Source organism: Haliotis rubra, unplaced genomic scaffold, assembly GCF_003918875.1.
Source record: "Haliotis rubra isolate DU_JTF1 unplaced genomic scaffold, ASM391887v1 Scf720, whole genome shotgun sequence".
Taxonomy (NCBI): Eukaryota; Metazoa; Mollusca; class Gastropoda; order Lepetellida; family Haliotidae; genus Haliotis; species Haliotis rubra.
The window spans coordinates 238,845-260,211 of NW_025767436.1; the positions used below are offsets into that span (position 1 = coordinate 238,845).

The 21,367-nt window shown below is 42.3% G+C and overlaps 1 protein-coding gene across 1 annotated transcript; it reads right to left on the reverse strand.

Moving 5' to 3' along the window:
• Positions 1–3,955: 3,955 nt before the first annotated feature.
• LOC124259444 lies at positions 3,956–17,362 on the reverse strand. The gene is made up of 9 exons (XM_046693586.1): positions 17,325–17,362; positions 16,239–16,307; positions 13,941–14,182; positions 13,073–13,173; positions 10,673–10,852; positions 9,175–9,458; positions 8,433–8,577; positions 6,028–6,670; positions 3,956–4,642 (listed from the first exon to the last, which is right to left on the reverse strand). Exons 1-9 carry the CDS (start codon positions 17,360–17,362, stop codon positions 4,320–4,322), a joined length of 2,025 nt encoding a protein of 674 aa, XP_046549542.1. The 3' UTR covers positions 3,956–4,319.
• Between the last annotated feature and the right edge of the window lie 4,005 nt (positions 17,363–21,367).

A 21,367-nucleotide genomic window follows, 5' to 3' on the forward strand; every position in this document is an offset into this window, starting at 1 on the left:
AGCCGACCAGTCCTTGATGTACCCATTAATGCCGAGAGCAGGCAGGGACCAACAAGTAGAAGACCCGGGTTCGATTCCCCACATGGGTACAATGTGTGAAGCCCATTTCTGGTGTCCCCCGTCGTGATATTGCTGCATTATAGCTAAAAGCGGCGTAAAACCTTACTCAGTCAATTTGAAGGTTTCTGCAATTGGGTCCTGTTAAAGGTGGGGTCAAATTATGGATGGCAATATACAGTATATCTCCCTGGCAGCATGTTCACAGTTACTGTTCATCTCAAGGTCAGGGAAAAACAAAAGGTCAAGATTATTCTCTTCTATCATCTCAGGTGATTTTTGTATCCAGACCCAACATTAATGAAAGCAGCATGTATATGTTAGTCTGCCTTTAATTTCCAAAGGAATTTGTTGAAATATGTGCTACAGTCAAAGACTTCTTGTGTGGCTTATTTCTGTAAAACAAATGATGATAACATGCCATGAACTTGTTCATTTGTTTTATCTCCTCTGAGGATTCCAGGTTCCCAGCAACAAAGGGGTGGTGGGGTAGTCTAGTGGTTAAAGCATTGGCTCTTACAGCTTGTTCAGCTTGACCTGATCAAGTGAATACTAATGCATTGCATGACCATGTCACAACTGGTTGGGTCTATTATTGTGAAGGGGTGCATTGAATACCAACATGTCCGAACAGTCCAGACAAGGTCGCTGTTTGACACCTCAGTGTCGAGTCATCAATGTCCTAACTTTCTTTAAAAAAGCTTTATTGTTTCCGATTCGAGCTTTTAGGCATCGAGCAGCAACATTAATAACATCCATTGCTCCCCTATTTAATGAAGTTAACTCGACCTGTCGTTTGTGCCATTTGACCTCCCGGGTCATGCATATGTAGAGTAGCTCAGGTCAAGCTGAACAATCTGTAGCACTGAAGACCCGGATCTGATTCCCCACATCGGCACAATGTGTACAGTGATATTGTTGCAATATTGCTAAAAGGGTCATAAAACTAAACTCACTCAACAGTTAAAATGGCTTGAACATAGGCCCATTAGGTAAGGTTCAATAATCTTTGCTGTAAGAAATACCTCAAGGCCTGTATGAGGGCACATGTGACTTGTGTGATGCACCATGGTTCACTGTTCAGTGATGAGTTTCTGGGGCAGCATGAAAAGTATCATCGCGAGTTCAAATCCAAGTTGAGTTTTCTGCTCAGATTGACAGTAATTTGACACCATACACCTGAAATGCTGTTGAACAGGTCATACCCAAATATAAACAAACCAAAGTTACTCCAAGTCTTATTTGGTTGCAAATCGAGACTTGCATGAAGGGAGTGATGGTGACCAGAGAGAGTGACCAGGTCATATGTACACTAACAATATACACCATCCTTTATTGTATACTCCTTTGAGGATAAGATCAATACCATGGAAACCTTGTTCGTCATACCTTGTTCCAAATCCAGAACCTGTGAAACCCGCCGTCCACTCAACAAGACATTCCAGGAAGATCACTGACTGAGAGGTCGAAGGTGGATGCCAAGGTTTGGTCGCTCACAGTCGAATGTGTGAAGTCATCACAGTGATGTTAAATGTGTTAGGTATGCATTACAGACTTCAGACCTGGGAAGACTAGGAGATATCCTGACATCCGAGATAGCTCCAGGAAGTCCTTGTTGTATAGGGCATATTGTTTGTTTGTCAATGACACTTAGTGCTGTAATGCTACATTTTATACTTTACAATACCATTTTGCCATATTTCTACACTGTGGATGTGACTTGTTGAAATGTTTTTTCATATGTTGTATATATGAATTGTATATAATTTTCAGTTGGCGAGATTGTTGCAAGATCGTTGATAGTTTTTGGTACAGTTCACTGACAATTCTCTTAAACCAAAGCCCTTATGAAAACATGGATCAGTGGAAATATTCGCTGTCTTGGTTGGTATTGTGTCATTGCACCTGGCAGCGATAACTGTTCATAGCAGTCACTTTTATGTTTCGTCCAGATTTAATGCAGCCGTGAGTGGTGGTAAAGAAGAAACAAGCAACTGTCAATTAAATCTGATGAAAAATAATTCTAACGTCTATTAATGGCATTTAGAATTTAGAATGCTGAACAACGGGAAAGGTCTATTAATATACAGTTTCTTTATTATTAATGTAAGGGGCGTTTCTGTGTAGATGCTAACACCGTTGATAGCTTGCTTGCTTGATAACAGTGTAAGCAACTACACCGAAACTAGTGATGATGAAATATTAAATATAATTTCTTTTAGCTGCAGTTCCCCATGTTTGTCTGTGCATTGGGATCAGTTAGTTTGTCTATTTTGGATACGGGGCGGTGGGGTAGCCTAGTGGTTAAAGCGTTGGCTCGCCATGCCGAAGACCCGGGTTCGAATCCCCACATAGGTACAATCTGTGAAACCCATTTCTGGTGTCCCCCGCCGTGATGTTGCTCGAATATTGCTAGAAGCGGCGTAAAACCAAACTCAGTCAGTCAGTCTATTTTAGATACTGACTTTCCGAAAGGAACTTGGCCCCGACCCACAAAGCGTTCGTAACGTTACGACCTGTCGTTTATCATAGGCTTATGAATGTAGCGCTACGAACGTTTTGTGGATCGGGACCCTGGAACTTAACTTGCGTGTTAGATGGGAATTTTGTACTGATATGGCTTTACAAAACCTCTCCACCAGTTGTTACACACGCTGTATATGTGGACACCATTAGACATGTCTGGTTTGTGTACAAACCAAGCATTAGATTGTTGAATACCAGTTTCTGTATAATTACATCTCTTCACTTGAGTGTACCAAATACTATGCAAAGAGCTCGGTTGTGTCACGTTTCTTCTGATCTACATATCTGATTAAATTCGGGCGGTGGGATAACCTAGTGGTTAAGGTGTTCGTTTGTCACGCCGAAGTCACTGTTCGATTCCCCATATGGGTACAATGTGTGGAGCCCATTTTGTCGTGATAGTGTTGAAATATTGCTAAAATCAGCGTAAAACTAAACTAACTCACTTAGTAGATTCCTACCGAATATCCGATTTTGAAGTAAAAGATGGTATTTCCATAACCCCATGTATTATGGACACTTTTATACTACTTCACATTTCTTGTTTTTCTTCAGATTATTGTAAACCATGTTCTTGAAGAAAACACGAGCTGCTAAGGGGTGTCACCAGTTGTTTTCAGATCAAAGTTTATTAAATTTGTGTCTCCAACCAAACTTTTGAGATCATGGGAAACTGTGAAGTGATTTGTTTGTCTGATGTGAGTTGATGAAATGAAATTTGTACGAGTCAAATATTCTTGTTGGTTGTCTTTTCATTAACATTCTGACATTTTGGACAAGCATGGATGGATTGCTTTCCTAAAACTTTGCAGTTGGCAACGTTTTACATGGTTTTTTTGTGTGTGTGTGTGTGTTTGAGAACAGCTACAGAGCAAGATATAAAGAGCGGTTGACTGGTCATGTTTTTGTTGACAATTAACTTCAACTTAAATTACGACCTTTACTTTCATTACTTTTTAAGTTTGATTTGATAATTTGCGGCGGGGGATTATGTCACCTTAGTGACAACTGCTTGTATTTCGTTTGTTATTTAACGCCGCACTCAGCAATATTCCAGCTATGTGCCGGCGGTCTGTAAATAATCTAATCTGGTCCAGACAATCCAGTGAACAGCGCTTTGAGCATCGATCTACGCAGTTGGGATACAATGGCATATGCTGATCAAGTCAAGGAGCCTGACCACTTGATCACATTAGTAGCTTTCAACGACAAGCATGGGTTGCTGAAGACAAATCCTAAACCAGATCTTCACGGGTTGTGACAGCTGTGATATAGCTGGAATATTGCTGATTCACTCATTCACTCCTGAAACGCCCCAGCAAGAAACCTATGGTCTTATTGGGTCTACTTTGAGAGATCATGAGCAAACTGAAGATTTCAATCGGTTTATTTTGGGTCAAGTTGAACATGATTTATGCGTTACGGCTGTCTTTACATAAACAGTCATTTGTGAAATTAACAGTATGTCGCATATACTAAGGGCGTTTTAAACATGGGGTGAAAGTCCAACTCGAGAATGGTCAAAACCAATTCTTTCCGGATCTCGCAGGACAAGAAAGCTTCAACGCTCAAAACTGCTGTCTGAAACCAGGTCTGAAAGTGTCTCGGCGACAACCTGCTCGACCTGCTCGACTGAGAGAAGCAAGTCAAGACGAGAGACTATTGCCCCACCCTTCAAGGGTGAGTACGGTGATTGAGGCGTCATGTTTAATCATCTTATGGCTTGTGAGATGGTCTCAGTTCAAGAAATCTCTTCTCCTAAGGGGTAGTCGATCTTTTTCAGCCACCATCAAAACATCCGCTAGATCGTTCCGGGAGAACTCACGAAAGGCACAAGCGAGGTCATTGATAAGGTCACTGTCTGATTTACCACTGTTTGTAGCGATCCACCTGTGTAACATTCTGAAGGCAGGGCTGATGTGACGTCCACTGGCCTCCTCCGAGATTCTCTCGACTTGGGTCAAGGTCATCCCGAGTTCTATGGCCGTCTTTTGCCACTCTGACCAAGGCTGCTGCTCGCTAAGAACCAAAAGGCTTTTTTCGCATAGAGCAGGGTGCCCTGAAACAAACCGATAAACAGCACATCAGCACCTATGCTGACGCACAGAAACACACGCGTTATTCTAAATATATTTTATATTGGACATTATAATATAGGGAAATAACAGGAAAGCAAGCGCAGATAGCCTTTTTTGTACGGTGGGTGGTTGCGATTTGCTATCACAAGTACCATACATTTGTTGTAAGCACCTACAAATGTCCCGTTCTGCAACTAATGTGTTTGTAGTGAAATCTATTGCCAAATGATTGCGAGAGCAATATTTTGATTTTTACGCGGTGGGATTGTTATCCTTTTACAACATTTTTTCTTTCTGTACAAGTCAGAACACTGATTATACAACAGTCTCGTTTCCTGCTGACTGGGTTCCGTCCTATTGCGCAACTTAGTACAATAACCAGTCCAGAATGTTGAGACCCATTCATTCAAATGGATACACAAATATTAATCAGTATTATTTGATACATCTAAGCACTTGTATATTGCAATACTACGCTCCTTCTAATCCTTGCAAACACGTCGTGCAGCTTGCTCTGAAAAACTGAAACCTTGAATCTCGAAACGAGGCTCGGCCGCAAGAAAAGTTTGGCGGTCTTGTACGTACTTGATATTATATCAATCACACTGTGCGTTACAAAAATACACTGAATATGTGCAAAGAACACAACAGGTGTAACCAATCATTTTACGGCGTCATCAAACAGGGGCAGTCTCTGACGTCTTAGTTTAGGTCATGCTGCCTAAACCTCGCCATAAAACACAGAAATACGATTTTACTACAGTATAATTCATTTGTAAATACAATTTTCTTATGAAACAAGGAATTGGAATTCAGTGTAACCATAGTTGTTTGTGGTGCCTCTTTTTCACTTTCACACGAGAAAATTCGGATCGGCTGAAAAGTAGGTCACTGGTTTATGAGACTCATGTTTCAGTTTGTCCAACACACTTTTTACTAACTGAGCACGTTCTAAGAATCTAATCATTTTCATAAAAATGTGACGTTTGGGCAGATTCCACAAAATAAACTATTCCCTTTAGACTGGTGCAAAAAACCGCCAATTTGGACATATTTGTAAACAAACCAGATCTGAATTTTTTTGTCCCTACTCCCCTCCATAGAAACCAAACTGAAATTTTCTCTTGTCAGTGTATACCGTGTGACCTATAAAACATCCAAATGTACATAAGTTGCTGAACAAACGATGAAGGGGGTTGCAATAACCAGGGGTAATGAGGAGATATTCTCTCTGGAATATATATGTTTGTAATCCCTCATTCAGAATATTGTCTCTGGTGTCCCCCGCCATGATATTGCAGGAATATTGCTAAAAGCGGCGTAAAACTAAATTCATTCACTCAAAAGATTCTCACAAACAACTTACTTTTCTCTTCGAACACCCCATCTTCGGAAATTGACGATAAAGAAGCAAAAGATGACATCATCGAAGGCGTTGTTTCATTGGATGATATACTGCTACAGCTGACCAATCGCTGACGTCTTTCCGAGACATCCGACCTACTCCCCAATGAAGTGACTGATTGCCTTCTGCCATTGGACTGAACCGACCCAGTAGCAGAGCCTGAACGAAGCTTGCTTGAGCCAGAACGAGGCATTGCTGAACCAGAATGAGACACGGCTGACCCTGACCTTTGCCCGACCGTATTCCGAGGCTGACTGAGCAGATTCTTCGAACTCTTTGTTCCACGGTTAACGTTGAAGTGTACCCGATGGGTCCACTGTGATCTGTTGCCGATAAACGTGATGATGCTAAACGGCGTTGATGACACTTTGACTTTCATTGGAAAGGTAACGTGGTTTTTCTTCGCAGCTTTAACGAATACGAGAGCATACGCTTGTCTTGGGATTCCGGGCGCGTATGTAATGTCGCCGCCTAGTTCGATCCGGATCCTCTCCCTGTCGGCAACAGGAATGTCACGTGATCGACTCATGCTGATCTCCTCAAGCCCGGCACGTCTGTGTTCCTCCGCCACGACATCAGCTCGACATGACTCCACTACGTCGACCTGTACGTAAACGACGATTTAGACGAGTTTGTATCATAAATAATTAGAGCAGTGACAGGGAGCACAAGTCAAAACATTGATTACACAACAGTCTCGTTTCCTGTTGACTGGGTTCCGTCCTATTGCGCAAATCAGTACAATAACAAGTCCAAAATTTTGAGACCAATTCATTTAACTGGATACATAAATATTAATCAGTATTATTTGATACACCTCAGCAATTGTAGATTGCAACACTACGATCCTCATAATCCTTGCAAACATGTCGTGCAGCGTGCTCTGTTGTACAACCAGCACTGACAAACAGAAACCTGGAAATCTTAAAACGAGGCTCTGCCGCTAGAAACGTTTGGCGGTCTGGTACGGACTTGATATCGTATCAGTCACATTGTGCGTTAACGAACTACACTGAATAAGCGCAAAAAACACATAACAGGTGTAACCAGTGAGCCAGATGCATTGTGAATCATTTTACGACCCCATCAAACTGTGACGTCTTAGTTAAGGTCATGCTGCCTACCTCGCCATAAAATATAGAAATACGATGTTATTAAAGTGTAAAATTAGAATTAATTTTTAAATGCCATTATCTTATGAAAGAAGGCATTGGAATTCAGTGTAACCATAGTTGTTTGTGATGTCCATTTTCACTTTCACACGAGGAAATTTGGATCGGCTGAAAAGTAGGTCATTGTCTGAATAGGTCTGAATAATGAGACTCATGTTTCGGTTTGTGTGCTAAAATTGGAAAGCCCATGACCTTCACCTTTCCAGACAGAGGCCGTACGCACTAGCTATTAATGCACACATCACCTCCATCAGTAGAGCCTGCTACTACAACATCCACAATATCAGCCAAGTCCGCCACTACCTCGATACTGATACCTGTAAACTTCTGATGCACTCTCTTGTCACTTCTAAACTCGACTACTGTAATTCACTATAAGCCAACCTCTCCACTAAATCACTCCCGAAACTACAAAGAATCCAAAATTACGCTGCCAGATGTATCACCCACACTCCTCGTCTTGACCATATCACCCCAGTACTACAGTCTCTACACTGGCTCCCCATCTGTGCAAGAATTACCTTCAAAATTCTCATTCTGACTGATGACTGCAACAATAACTTTCCCGACTATCTCAAACAACTCGTCTCCTAGTATGCACCCCAGCGAAGTCTCCGATCCTCCTCTGACTCTCTCCTCACCCAACGCATATCTCCAAACCAACTGTCTGATTGAGCCGTCTCCTTTGCCAGCCCTAAACTGTGGGACTCTCTTCCAAAGGAAATCAGGAACACTTCATTGAAAGAACTTTTAAATCTCTGCTAAAGACCCATCTGTTCACTGCTGCTTTTCTGTAGAAGTTATATGAACTATTTCCTTCCTCAATATTGTCACAGAACCACTGAACATCTCTACCTTGGATGTTAGGGGCTGTATAAATACATTATAATTATTATCACTATACAAAAATAGGTCTCCTTAAGTAAGGGCATCTCGGGGGGTTTGTAGTATTGCATATATATAACAGGACCCTGTGAAGGGATAAGTAAGCATTAGCAGTAAAACCTATAGGGCAGAGGGGTAGCCTTGTGGTACAACCTTTCGCTCTTCACAAGACCCGGGTTCGATTCCCCACATGGGTACAATGTGTGAAGTCCTTTTCTACTGCTCCCCGCCATGATATTGCTGGAATAGTGCTAAATGCGGCGTAAAACTAAAACTCACTCACTCACTCAGTAAAACTTATATATTTACCAGCAGTACTGGCAAACCAGCGAGGGCTTTGTTGTTGATGAAGCAGAGAAGGGTACACAGGTTTTCCCTCCCCGACAGAAACCGGGCCGCCGTCAGAATCTCCGACCTTGACACTGACGCTGATCTCACTCGCACAGCACTGTACCTGGAGGAGGAATTGGTATATTAGTACATAAGTTGACACGTGTGAAGGGCACGCATCAACAGTAGTAAATAGGGTCCGATTGTCGTGGGTTCGAATGTTATTTTCGCCAGGTTTATGACTCTTGATTCTGTTTGTTTAGCCCACATGGGTACAATGTGTGAATCCCATTTATGGTGTCTCCCGCCGTGATATTGCTGGAATATCGCTAAAAGCGGCGTAAAACTAACCTCACTCACTCACTAATTGTTTGTTTAGAAAAAATGAACATGTGTTGAAAAACATGGAACAGGGGCTCGTTTCAGATTGATAAAAAAAAACCCTTAGAAAATACCACAGCATTCAATATAGTTATTCCTTGCAGACTTAAGATGGCAATTTTCCAGCCATATGGGGGCGGTCTGTGAATAATCGAGTTTAGACCAGATATTCCACTGATTAGGGTTAATGATCCACGCATTAGAGGTGCAATGGCATGCAATGAACTGACCTCAAGATCCTTTTCATGACTTCTTACGAGAACTATTGGTTGTTCGGGGTACTATATTCTTACCCATAATTACAACAGGTTAGGAGGTAAAATGAGTAATGTATTCTTACGCAGAAAACCCCTTCACACTGATGCTGTAACAGCCTTCTTCCATAGTAGGAACGTCGTCGACGATGTCCACTTTGCCATCATGCCAGCGGAGGAAGACCACTTCTTCATCAGCACCGTCTTCGTTACATTCGTGAATGGGCAGTGTGACCTTTGCCCCTGTCTGTAGTTCACCTTTTAGGTTGTGTTCGACGTTGACAGTTGTAGAAAATCCCATAATGCTTTGAAATGTGTCGGGATTGTACTTCCGGTATTCTGATGACCTTTTAGGGTCCACCGTTTCCGTCTGGAATGTATTGGGAAATAGCATTTTTGTTACAAAAAATGGTACCATATACTCCTGGATAGAAGGTGAAGACCACATTGTTTTTCGGTGTAACTTTCAAGCTGTAATGGCGGTTTGGTATTGCAACATACAGGTTTCATGTTGTGGGTCTACTTATTTTTAGTAGAGCTATTGCATTTATTGTTACACATCTCCCGAACGGAATTTTACAAGGTGTATGAGGCCGAATTGTCCTTGAATGTTCAGATCGCAAAATACCTTCCCTACAGCATTAAAACCCGAATGGACTTTTGTGATATTTTTGAACATACATGTATATTAATATATGCTGGCTATATTCGCCTTTCACATCTTTCCGTTTTATCGATATTTGATTGAGACACAGATATTGATATGATCCATCTTAATAACGCGTTTTAAATGCAGTCACTGAAATTTCCGTAGTAGAAACAGAAGGTAAACATCATGGTTAACGTACATCTGATTTCAACGTTGAACAGCACAGTATCCGTCTTTGTAGGCTTTGCCCTCAGTGGTAGTGAGTGAGTGAGTGAGTGAGTTTAGTTTTACGCCGCTTTTAGCAATATTCCTGCAATATTACGGCGGGGGACACCAGAAACTGGCTTCACACACTGAGCCCACGTGGGGAGTCGAACCCGGGTCTTCAGCGTGACAAGCGAACACTTTAACCACGAGGCTACAACACCGCCCCTTCAAATATAAAATCTGAACAGAAGAAAGTACTAAATCCAGGAATTTTGAAAGGAGGGGGTTCAGTGGGTTCAAACCCCCTGAACCTCCCCTCTGGATCCGCCAGTGCTGGAACTGATGGCTGAAATTGGATGGCAGTACTTCCTAGAGGTCAAATGAACTCATTGAACCAATGTGGGGAGTCGAACCCGGGTCTTCTGCGTGACGAGCGAACACTTTAACCACTAGTCTACCCCACCACGTGGTAGACATCCATGGTCTCCCATTGTTACTGACCTCACGCGTCAAACTGACGAGCAGTCACATAATTACTATTGAAATCCTACTCACTGACTGATCTTTATATGTCTGGTTGACATAGGGCGTAGGGCTTACACATGCGCTTGTTGAGAAAAAGGTTGGGCAAGCCCTCAATACTATGAATATAAAGCTATGCAACCTATAGGGCTTACACGAAAAAATTGGCTTGCTACGCGCATGTTGACTGAAAGCAGAACACCTACCACAAACCGGAACTCCGCGTCCTCTTCCACAGCCCCTTTAGGGAATTCAATTTTAACATCCGGGTCTTTGTCCGACACAAATTCCACGCCCTCTGGTGTGATTGTTGTACGCTCTGGTTTCAGCCTGGCTATCACTGTCAGCAACTGGATGCTGTCGAGATGCGCACGCACACACTCATGCTGAAATGGAACAAAGATTGCATTCAGCTGAGTCTATTGAAATATACTCAAACCATTTTCCTGTCTCAGTAACTGTCGTTATGCTTCAGTTGACGAAAGATGCAACGTCTTGACGGAATATGACCACATTCGTAGCCTTCATCTAATCTAGAAGTGTTTGTAATTAGCAGTGCATATTTACTATATGCGCACATATCCACGCTCGTAAGCATGCTTAAGGCGCTAACACACTATTACCCCGGATAACCCAAGCTGTCTGTGAGGCGCTAAAAGGGTAACTGTCATATTACTAATCCTACCGCGTACCCATTTTCTGCTGGGTGAACGAACAGAGGCAATTTTGAACAAACTCACTTGCCTAAGGTGAGACCACATGTATCACATGTGCTTCCTTGTGGGGCAGGAGTGAAGTCTTAGAAACTCTCAGGAGTCAAGCTGCGAAACACGGTGACCCAACCAAGAACTCGCAGCGCCCAACGTTGCTTATTTTCAACTGATTTGTGACCTGAGCTCTATGCACAGGACCACACACCACCAAGATCAAGGTTTCATCATACAAGACCTCAGTGATGTTTTCAACATGTTTAATATAGACATTTCCAAATTCGACGCATCTGTCACAAACATGATGACCCATGCCGTACCCATCTTTCACTTGTACCATATGTTTTTTTGTTTTGTTTTTTCTGTGAACCCATAACTTGCCATTGCCTGTCTGACGGGAGCCACCGTTGGGCAAGGATACGTATTCTGGAAAATACGCATACGTCGTATCAGCGCTGCGTGAGAGTATCTGACGGGAGCCACCGTTGGACAAGGATACGTATTCTGGCAAATACGCATACGTCGTATCAGCGCTATGTGAGAATATCTGACGGGTGCCACCGTTGGACAAGGATACGTATTCTGGCAAATACGCATACGTCGTATCAGCGCTATGTGAGAGTATCTGACGGGAGCCACCGTTGGACAAGGATACGTATTCTGGCAAATACGCATATGTCGTATCAGCGCTATGTGAGAGTATCTGACGGGAGCCACCGTTGGACAAGGATACGTATTCTGGCAAATACGCATACGTCGTATCAGCGCTATGTGAGAGTATCTGACGGGAGCCACCGTTGGACAAGGATACGTATTCTGGCAAATACGCATACGTCGTATCAGCGCTATGTGAGAGTATCTGACGGGCGCCACCGTTGGACAAGGATACGTACGTACACGTCGTATCAGCGCTATGTGAAAGTGATTCATGAACATACGCTCATCATACTGTCGAAATGATAACACTGACTCTTGTTCTATCAGATATTTGTTGTGAAAAGGAATTTTGTTTAGCCACGAAATATTGTCATTGTCGAAATGTGGAAATGTAGGAACACAAACATTAAGTTGTAGGCCATATTTTAGGTTTGTAATGCCAAGATTACCTTTCTGCATGAATGCATAAATACATATATAACACTTGATATGGAGTTACAACCATTATCTCCAGGAACACCTGGTAGTCTTTACCAGGAACACTGAGCCTGACCTTCACATGTCATGTTTGTTGGTTTGTCTGTTGTTTAAACGCTGCGTTTATTATCAAGGCATTACTATCGCTCCTTTGTTCATATGCCAGGATTTGTTTCAGAAACAGATATCTTTTTGTTTTGTGCTAGCAAATTAAGCACAGTGAATATGAACAGAAATGTAGATCGAGAAAGCCATAAAACTACGAACAGAAGAAATACGTCCAAACCAACGAATTGGTATCATGTCTTACCTGAGTGAGTGAGTGAATTTAGTTTTACGCCGCTTTTAGCAATATTCCAGCAATATCACGGAGGGGGACACCAGAAATGGGCTTAACACATTGTACCCACGTGGGGAATCGAACCCGGGTCTTCGGCGTGACGAGCGAACGCTTTAACCACTAGGCTACCCCACCGCCCCTGTCTTACCTGAAGGGAAATGACATGCTGTATTGTTACCTAACTGGGAGTGGTAAATCTTTGAAACTATACCATTTGTATATAAAGAGCTTCACAAAACAAACGAAGCAACAGTAACTGTTGTATCCCAACTTGTAGCACTCATGAAGAGTGAGTGAATTTGGGTTTACGCCGCACGCACCAATATTCCAGCTATATGGCGGCGGCCTGTAAGTAATCGAGTCTGAACCAGACAATCCAGTGATCAACATTATGAGTATCGATCTCACATGCTATGCCTTACCTTGTAAACAGCAGGTACGAAGACCCATTCCCCGTCTTTGAGAATCTTCAGGTAGAAGTCATACATCTCGCCAGGGGGCACGTAGCTCTTGGGTATATTTACTGGAAATTCAAGCCAAATTCAATGCCTCAGTTTCAGCAGAGTTTGTTTGTAAGGTTGGGTGTAACAGTATTTCAATTATGTCACGGGGTGCCAGCTCGGTGAATGAGTGAGTGAGTATGGTTTTACGCCGCTTTTAGCAATATCCCAGCAATATCGCGGCGGGCTTCACACATTCTACCCATGCGGGGAATCGATCCCGGATCTTGACGAGCGAACACTTTAACCACTATACCACCCCAACGCCCCGCTTGGTGTAGGCGGTAAGCGATGCAGGCTTTAGACATTTACCACGTTCTTGAAACGCATACGAACCATTATGGTGCTGATAAACCTAAAACGTGGGATTCGAACCTACCAGCTGATATTATAACCAGTGTGCGTTATAACTCAGAAACACAAACATATTGGAATCAATTCTTAATAAATAATAAACAAACAAATAGATAAACAAAAAGATGAATAATAATTACAAATATTCAGAACTTGACTTACTGCTTATTCTAAACTAGCACGGGTACAACACAAGGCTTGCCTATTGTATTTGTCAGTCAGTAAGGAAAACGTCGCATGCCTGTAAACGTGCTTGCTTAGCCAGTTGCATGCCACGAAACCACTTGAAAATCCTTCATTATATTTTACGGGTTAAAGAAAATGCTACCACTACTACAACTATTACTGCAACAGCAACAGCAACAACAACAACAACAACAATTACAACAAAAACTACTACTACTATTACTACTACTACTACTGCTACTACTACTACCTGGGACATTGATAGTGACATCATCTTGCAGCACGAGTTCTTTCGAATGCACTTCATAGATGTCGCTGCAGAGAATGTCGTCTGCTGCGAGGCCCAACTCTTCCAGTCTTGAATTTCGCGTCTGCACGTCCCAAGTCTCCAGACGACATTCCAAATTCTCATACTCCTCTGAAGCCACGCCGTCTCCGAGGTTGTCATGGCACCACTTGTACCCATCACAACTCAGAACACCAAATACTTCACTATCGTGGATAAAAAGTAAAATATATTAAAGGCAGAATGTAACACATTTTCGACATTATTTTGGCCTATATTATATACAGGGGCATATGCACTCACTTTAGATTCCTATTGATGCAATAAAAGACTTATTATCTTCAAGCTTGCCTGAAATCGATAACTGATAGCTTCGTAGCGAACAGCTTCCAAACAGAGAACGCTTGTTATATGTGGAATGTAAACTACTGCTCCGTACATCGAAAATTGTCGCACGCTGTTTTGGAATTGGTTTCAGTCACAAGTTGTGCGCAGGATATTCGTAAAGAGCGCTCCAAGGGACATAACTGTATGTGGTTCGCTTCAAAAAATGTGTCGACCGGTAGATGGCGCGAGAGTTGATTAAATGCAACTTTGCCTTAATTCATTCGAACTTTTTAATTTAATGTTGTAATCTAAATACGTATTTGTTTTGGAATAAAGTGTATGGTAGATTCCCTGAGGGCTGATAGTATTATTGAGAGAAACGTATTATTTATTTTTAGAGAAGTGTTGTGTGATATGGTTCCTTTAAGCTATAGACAAATAAAATCAAATTTGATCACTCAGCCCCGTGTGTCTCAAGGCTTTCACCCATTCTCAACATCTTTTAGTAGCGGGAAATCATCTTCAGTTTTCAGCAGAGCAACGATTTCTTGAGGAACACCGGGAATTTGCGTAACATGTGGGTCATGAAACCGAGTTTTCGTAGTGGGTAGCTAACGCAATAAGCACTGGGCTAAATCAGAGCCCCATTTCTACGAGCAATTCACGTAAATCAGATCCTCGGCGAAACCTAGGAGTATAAGCATCTACTCGTCACGTCGATGGACTGCGTTCGAATTCTCACAAGGGTACAATGTTTACAGAAAGGTATGTGTCCCTGCCGAGGCATCCTGGAACCTACCCGTCGAGCTCCATTCCATGTTTGGTATTGTGCGTTCCCTCAGAACCTCTCCTCACTAAGCCCTAAACAACCTTCGGACCTTCGGAAATAGACCTCCACGTGTGTGGTACCTGATCTAATAGGAATTTGAATCACCGCTAATTCTAACCCCATCTCAAGACACCTGATTTGTGACTTAGTCGTAAAGTATAAGTATCAATCAAAAGAAATAACGTTAGCTCTTGTAAGCCCTCTGAGATACTATAATGCATTACGTTTAACGCTGTTTAAGCCGCTCTATTATCAGTACGTTACAATTTGACCGCTAAGTTCTATATTAGTGACGCATGTCTATCTTTAGGTAGGTAATGAAGTGAGGTCCTTGTTGGCGTTGTACGGGGTGATCTCAGTGCCGCGGTGATCTTAACTCTCATACCCTAACATAGACGTACTTAGAGACACCCGTGACATCCGGGGCAGAATAGGTCTTCAGCAACCCAAGCTTGCCACAAAAGGCGACTATGCTTGTCGTAAGAGGCGACTAACGGGATCGGGTGGTCAGGCTCGCTGACTTGGTTGACACATGTCATCGGTTCCCAGTTGCGCAGATCGATGCTCATGATGTTGATCACTGGATTGTCTGGTCCAGACTCGATTATCAACAGACCGCCGCCATATACTAGTAGCTGGAATATTGCTAAGTGCGGCGTAAAACTAAAGTCACTCACTCACTCACTTAGAGACCGTTCATAACTTATGGCAAGGGGGTGGGATGATTTTTATGCAGAAGCATGTACAAGGTGAATGACCCCCCACCTAAAATTTACGTGCAAAGTCCCCCCCGTATATCATGTACAAAATCAAAGACCCCCTCCCATAATTTTTAAGCATAATTATTTACTATGCTTATGTACAAAGTTGCTGAACCCCTCTAGTACATGTGTACAAAATTGATGCCCTCCCCTCCCCAACGTTAAAATCACCATCACCCCTCCCCGGCCATAAATTGTGAACTTTGTAGTATTCACGGGTAAAGTCAGTGTGGGCAAGTGACAGCAGAAATAGGCTCCACACATGGCACCCACGTGGGGAACCGAACCTAGGTCTTCCGCGTGACGAGCGAATACCTTAACCACAAGACAGTGTATTTATTTTACCTGAAATTTTCATCCAAACCTTTCTCCTGATCACTCTTTTCTCTGCAAGATGGCGGCGCACCTTCCGGCCTGTTTGAGGGGAGAAATAAATCTTCAGATTGATACAACTTGCTTCCAGTGTCGTAAATTAGAAATGTTAGTCTTGTAAATAATAAAGAATAATGCTCATAATTGTAATACCGACGTCCGACGTCCTTAACTTCCAGATGCACTATATAGTCCGTTTGGGTTCAAATGAGAACGACAAATGATTAAAAAACTCGAAATTGGGATAAAGCACAAAACATGAAGAAGATGCATGGTCCTGAAACCTCTGTACCCAACAGGATCTGAAATATGACGTTTTTTAATCGATCATGGAAAAAGTTGTTTAAGAAAATTTAATGTAATATTGTGGTATTTTCAAGCTTCACATCGCGGGGTGACAAACGGCTGATGGAACAGCGCCTGACAGCTTGGGTCATCTCACCTGGCTGTGCTGAGTTGCACCAGAATGTGTGCTGGTGCTATTCCACCAGCCGTTTATCACCCCTCGGTGTGAAGCGTGAAAATAGCACAATATTACATGATGGTTTCTCAAACAGCTTTACCCGCGATCGATATAAAAACGTCAGATTTCAGATCCTGTTGGGTACAGAGGTTTCAGGACCATGTGTCTTATTTATGTTTTGTGCACTTATACCTATTTCGAGATATTTAATCATTCATCGTTTTCATTTGAACCCCAAAGGACTATAGCTGTGGGACGAATATTTTAGTTGCCCATAAGGGTATATTTGCTGTCAGCATCAAAAGAGGGTTCCACCTAAACGGTGAATGTCAAAGACATGCCTCATTCCGATCTAATCCATCCTAGTCACCCCTTCATTAAAAAGGCATGCAATGATATAACTGAAACCCAATTCAAAACCCGTTAACTCACTCACATTCACGCTTGTCACTACACTAACAAGCACTAACTTGGGTTAAACAATTATTCTGCACATTTAACTTCCTATTCCTGATAAACACTACAACATACGGTTCCAGATAAACAACGGACACTACTCATATACAACTCCAGCAAGACGTAGAACATGTACTCACGCGTACACGAAGAAGATCTTTCCCTGGATGTCCGCCATTTTGAATCAGAGTATACATGCTCTGCCCTCCCTCTGCTGTAGTTAAACAATCAGGACTGACTCAATCACTGACAATTAACGCCACGAGGGAGATCTAGTATCAATACGATATTAAACAAAATATATTAACAAAAGAATTTTGATAACGTGTTTTGTTTAACATTACATTTTGGCACATGTATTTCTTCTTTGATGGGCAATTCATCTTTCATCTGGCTTCCAATCATTTGGTTATTCCCTAATTCATTCTTTGTTCGTCATCTAACTGGCGTCAAATCAACTTACTTAATCTCTTATACAAGCTCTGTACAGGAACCTCATCTATTGTATATACAACGCATGCCAAATCCATTGTAATAGCAACTCATGTATATTTTCTCTCCAAAAAGAAACTCATGTATCGTTTGCTTGACAACAACATTAGAATCTTTGTGGAAACGTCGCCTTTCACAGAATAAAGAAGTTGTGTAGCCATAAAAAATATCAGCATTCTACATATATTTTTATTCAACGATTTATTGCGTTACAATGGGCATTTTGAGACCTTAGAGTTACACAGAAAATGTCTTTAAGTTGAACTCACATGCACAAAATGTTGGAAAGTATTATTCGAACTGAACTATGTCATGTCAAAATGCTCATATACAATGACTTACCGTTGTGTACCTCCTCATGTCCAGTATCGGGTCAGACTGGCCAGCCAGCCTCACTTGAAAACTAATCTAATCCGAATTTTTACGTAGACGCCAGATTACAGGCGGTTTATTGTACTACAGTGCGTGCGTTATTGGATTAAAGCTGATTAGTTCACCGTGTAAAGGATTTGTGGTGTCGTGTATCGGCCGCGATGTATGTTTTGTCAAACCTTTCTTACGGAATATTGTAGAGGCTGACAAAGTTGTGAAATCGAGCTTATGTCATGAGTGCCTACTTTCCAATTTTAGAGAGAGACTCACAGACTCACTCATCCATTAAGCCAAACGCTGGCTCACTCACTCAGTCCGCAGGGCCACTCACTCAGCCAAACTCTCACTCATTCACGCACCCATCCTCCCACTCACTTTCACTAACTCGCTCACTCACTCACTCACCCATCCTCCACTCACTCACTCACCCATCCTCCCACTCACTTTCTCACGCCGAAGACCCGGGTTCGAATCCCCACATGGGCACAATGTGTGAAGCCCATTTCTGGTGTCCCCCGCCGTGATGTTGCTGGAATATTGCTAAAAGCGGCGTAAAATCAAACTCAGTCAGTCAGTCCCACTCACTTTCACTCACTCACTCATTCACCCATCCTTCCACTCACTCACTCACTCACTCACTCACTCACCCATCCTCCCACTCACTTTCACTCACTCGCTCGCTCACTCACTCACCCATCCTCCCACTCACTCACTCACTCACATAATTTAAAATGTGTTTCTGGCTGCAGGATTAGTTATTGTTCTCTTCAGGAGATCAATTGATCGAAAAATCGAAAGTTTCATATCCATTCCTCGAATACATTATGACACGAGCACTTATTCATAGTTCGAATTAAGTGGATGTAACGACGATAATATTTCTACCATGACCAAATCGTCACATTGTTTTAATCAGCTCAAAGTGTCGATGGTGTAGACACAATTTAGTGTTTCCTGGCGTAATATCAGTACGCTACCAACCCGTTGGGGTATTACCCTATAACTGTGTTCTATTAAGCACGGATAGTGTCAGAACCGTTAACGCCCATTGCGTAAAAGTGAATTGCTTTCATGTCTCAAGTCATGTACAAATCATTACCATAAGTGCCCAACGGTAAACGGATCATTTGAACAGCATTGTGTTCCGCCCTCCCAGTGGATAAATCACTTTCATATGGAATCTGAGAAGGGACATTGTCGCTATGTCGCATTGTCGCCCTCTCAAAAACAAGTAAAGTGAGGCAAAATAAACCAAAACGCGACACGCGTCATCGCGACAATGCGACAAATGGGCGAAATGTCGCGTTTTCGCGTGTCGCGTTTTGGTTAATTTTGCTTCATTTTGCTTGTATTTGAGAGGGCGACAACGCGACAATGCGACAACGCGACAATGTCTCTTCCAGGATTCCATACTTTCAGCCACAAGGTCTTCCATGTGGTGAAAACAATGTTCCTCCATATCGATTAATGTACTGCCTTGAGTGAGTGAGTGAGTGAGTGAATATCTACCGTCACATCGGCGATATTTCAGCCATATCGTGACGAGAACAATTTATAATTAGATCTATATTATAGATCAATAAAGTTAGAACTTAAAAGCCTGTTGACGAAAAAACAGCAAAACTACTAGTTTATCACAGATACCCATTTAAAACGAGCAACAAAATCTAAAATATCTAACTATAAATGATTGCCAACAACTGAAGGTAGATCACCATACCAGGGACCATGGGGACTTACAGTACATTTGCTCACTGCATGGACCCTAGCTGGATTTACACCATCCCTTCACCCTCTAGCAATTTAGACACATCTAGCCATACATTAAATACACATTTTCTACGATTGAAAAAGAAAGTGGAAAGTTTAAATACTTTGAATGTTTTGGGACTTATGTACCCTCTCAGGAGGTGTGTTGCCCTGGTGTGATACAACTGTATTCAGGCTGTTACTCTGTATCCCTAAAATTTACACAATTAGCATATTTCGAAATAATCCGCTTCATCCAAACCGACTGATCAGTGGGATGCGTAATAGGATATCCAGAAAAGCATGTTCACTCGTAAAATCGGACAAAACTTAGAAAAAATATGAATAGCTGCTGAAAATAATAGATCAGACTATAGATGTCAATCAGGTCGCTCAGCCAGGTGTGACGACTTGCCGTCGACTCATCTGGCAGGGTATGCTCGTGCTACCTACAGGCACCGGGGGTCATCTCAAAGATATGTTATGCTTTTACATGTGTGTTGAAAATGTCACATCTATTGATCAACATCTTACGTGTCTTTCTTTCATAAAGTTTATGTTGTCGCACTCTGAGTATACATGTTCGTGGAAATAAGCCCTATTATAAGCAACCTTATTATTATACCCACAGAAAAGATTTAATCAGCCATCGTATTAAATGTCTTAAAATATATAGGTGGCATGGATTATCTTATCTTAGCTGATATCTCTATCCCCCACCCCGATTCCAACTTCTGAATCACAGAGTCCGTAGGACAACGTGGCCATGCTGCTGTGCTAACGTGTCTGATTTGAAGACTGTAGGTTTCCTGTCTGATTTGTCCATGAGTTGTACTTTGGTTTCTGCCTGTCTAAAATACACCTTGCACGAGGTCAGAAATTCTTGCATTTGAGTCTTACGGTAACTCCTGGCGGGGGTCAGTGTTTCCGGCACACGGAGGTTATGATATCTAGCGTTATTCATAACGATGACGCTAGGATTGTCCAGACGTTGTAGGAGCTGATGTTCCACCCACTCAAGGAACACCTCACCGTTCATCTCCTGGTGATAATCGGAATCACGTGTACCAACGTGAAGAAGGAGGAGTTTGCCCACACTAGATGGAATGGTTGGGGCCTTGTTGCACGTATCATATGGAGGTAGCCACATGTAATCCGTGGAGTGATTCTTGTTCACTCAGGCCTCATCGACGTATACTATCTGAAACCCAACTCCCGGTATTCGGCGATGTTTCTAAAATCGAAGATGACCTGCGGTGAGGGCTGGATACCTTTCACGAAACACTCCACGATCATCTCCCCTTGCTTTTTACCCAAACCCCATTTCATGGAGAGCTGTGATAAGAGTTGTTCCAGATACATTAATGGTATTATTGATCTCTTCCTTGATGGGGCGGACGGTTGGTGTCATCTTCCTGTCATACAACTTATATACTCCTCTCCTTATGATCCCCTTATCAAAGCTATCCAATTTGTGTTTGCGTCCTGGTTTTGCTTTTGAGACGACCCCTCTCACCTGTTTGTTTATGGCAGACTCAGGGCTGCACTAGTTCTATGATATACCCTGTCA

What these genes read in the sequence shown, in the direction of transcription:
- LOC124259444 (XM_046693586.1), bottom strand. Translation starts at nt 17,362, where the DNA reads ATGGCGGACATCCAGGGAAAGATCTTCTTCGTGTACGC. An exon ending in GGTTTGGATGAAAATTTCAG is followed by an intron (nt 14,183 to 16,238) that starts GTAAAATAAATA and finishes TATCCACGATAG; the next exon opens with TGAAGTATTTGGTGTTCTGA. An exon ending in CTGGTTTGCCAGTACTGCTG is followed by an intron (nt 6,671 to 8,432) that starts GTAAATATATAA and finishes GTTTACGTACAG; the next exon opens with GTCGACGTAGTGGAGTCATG.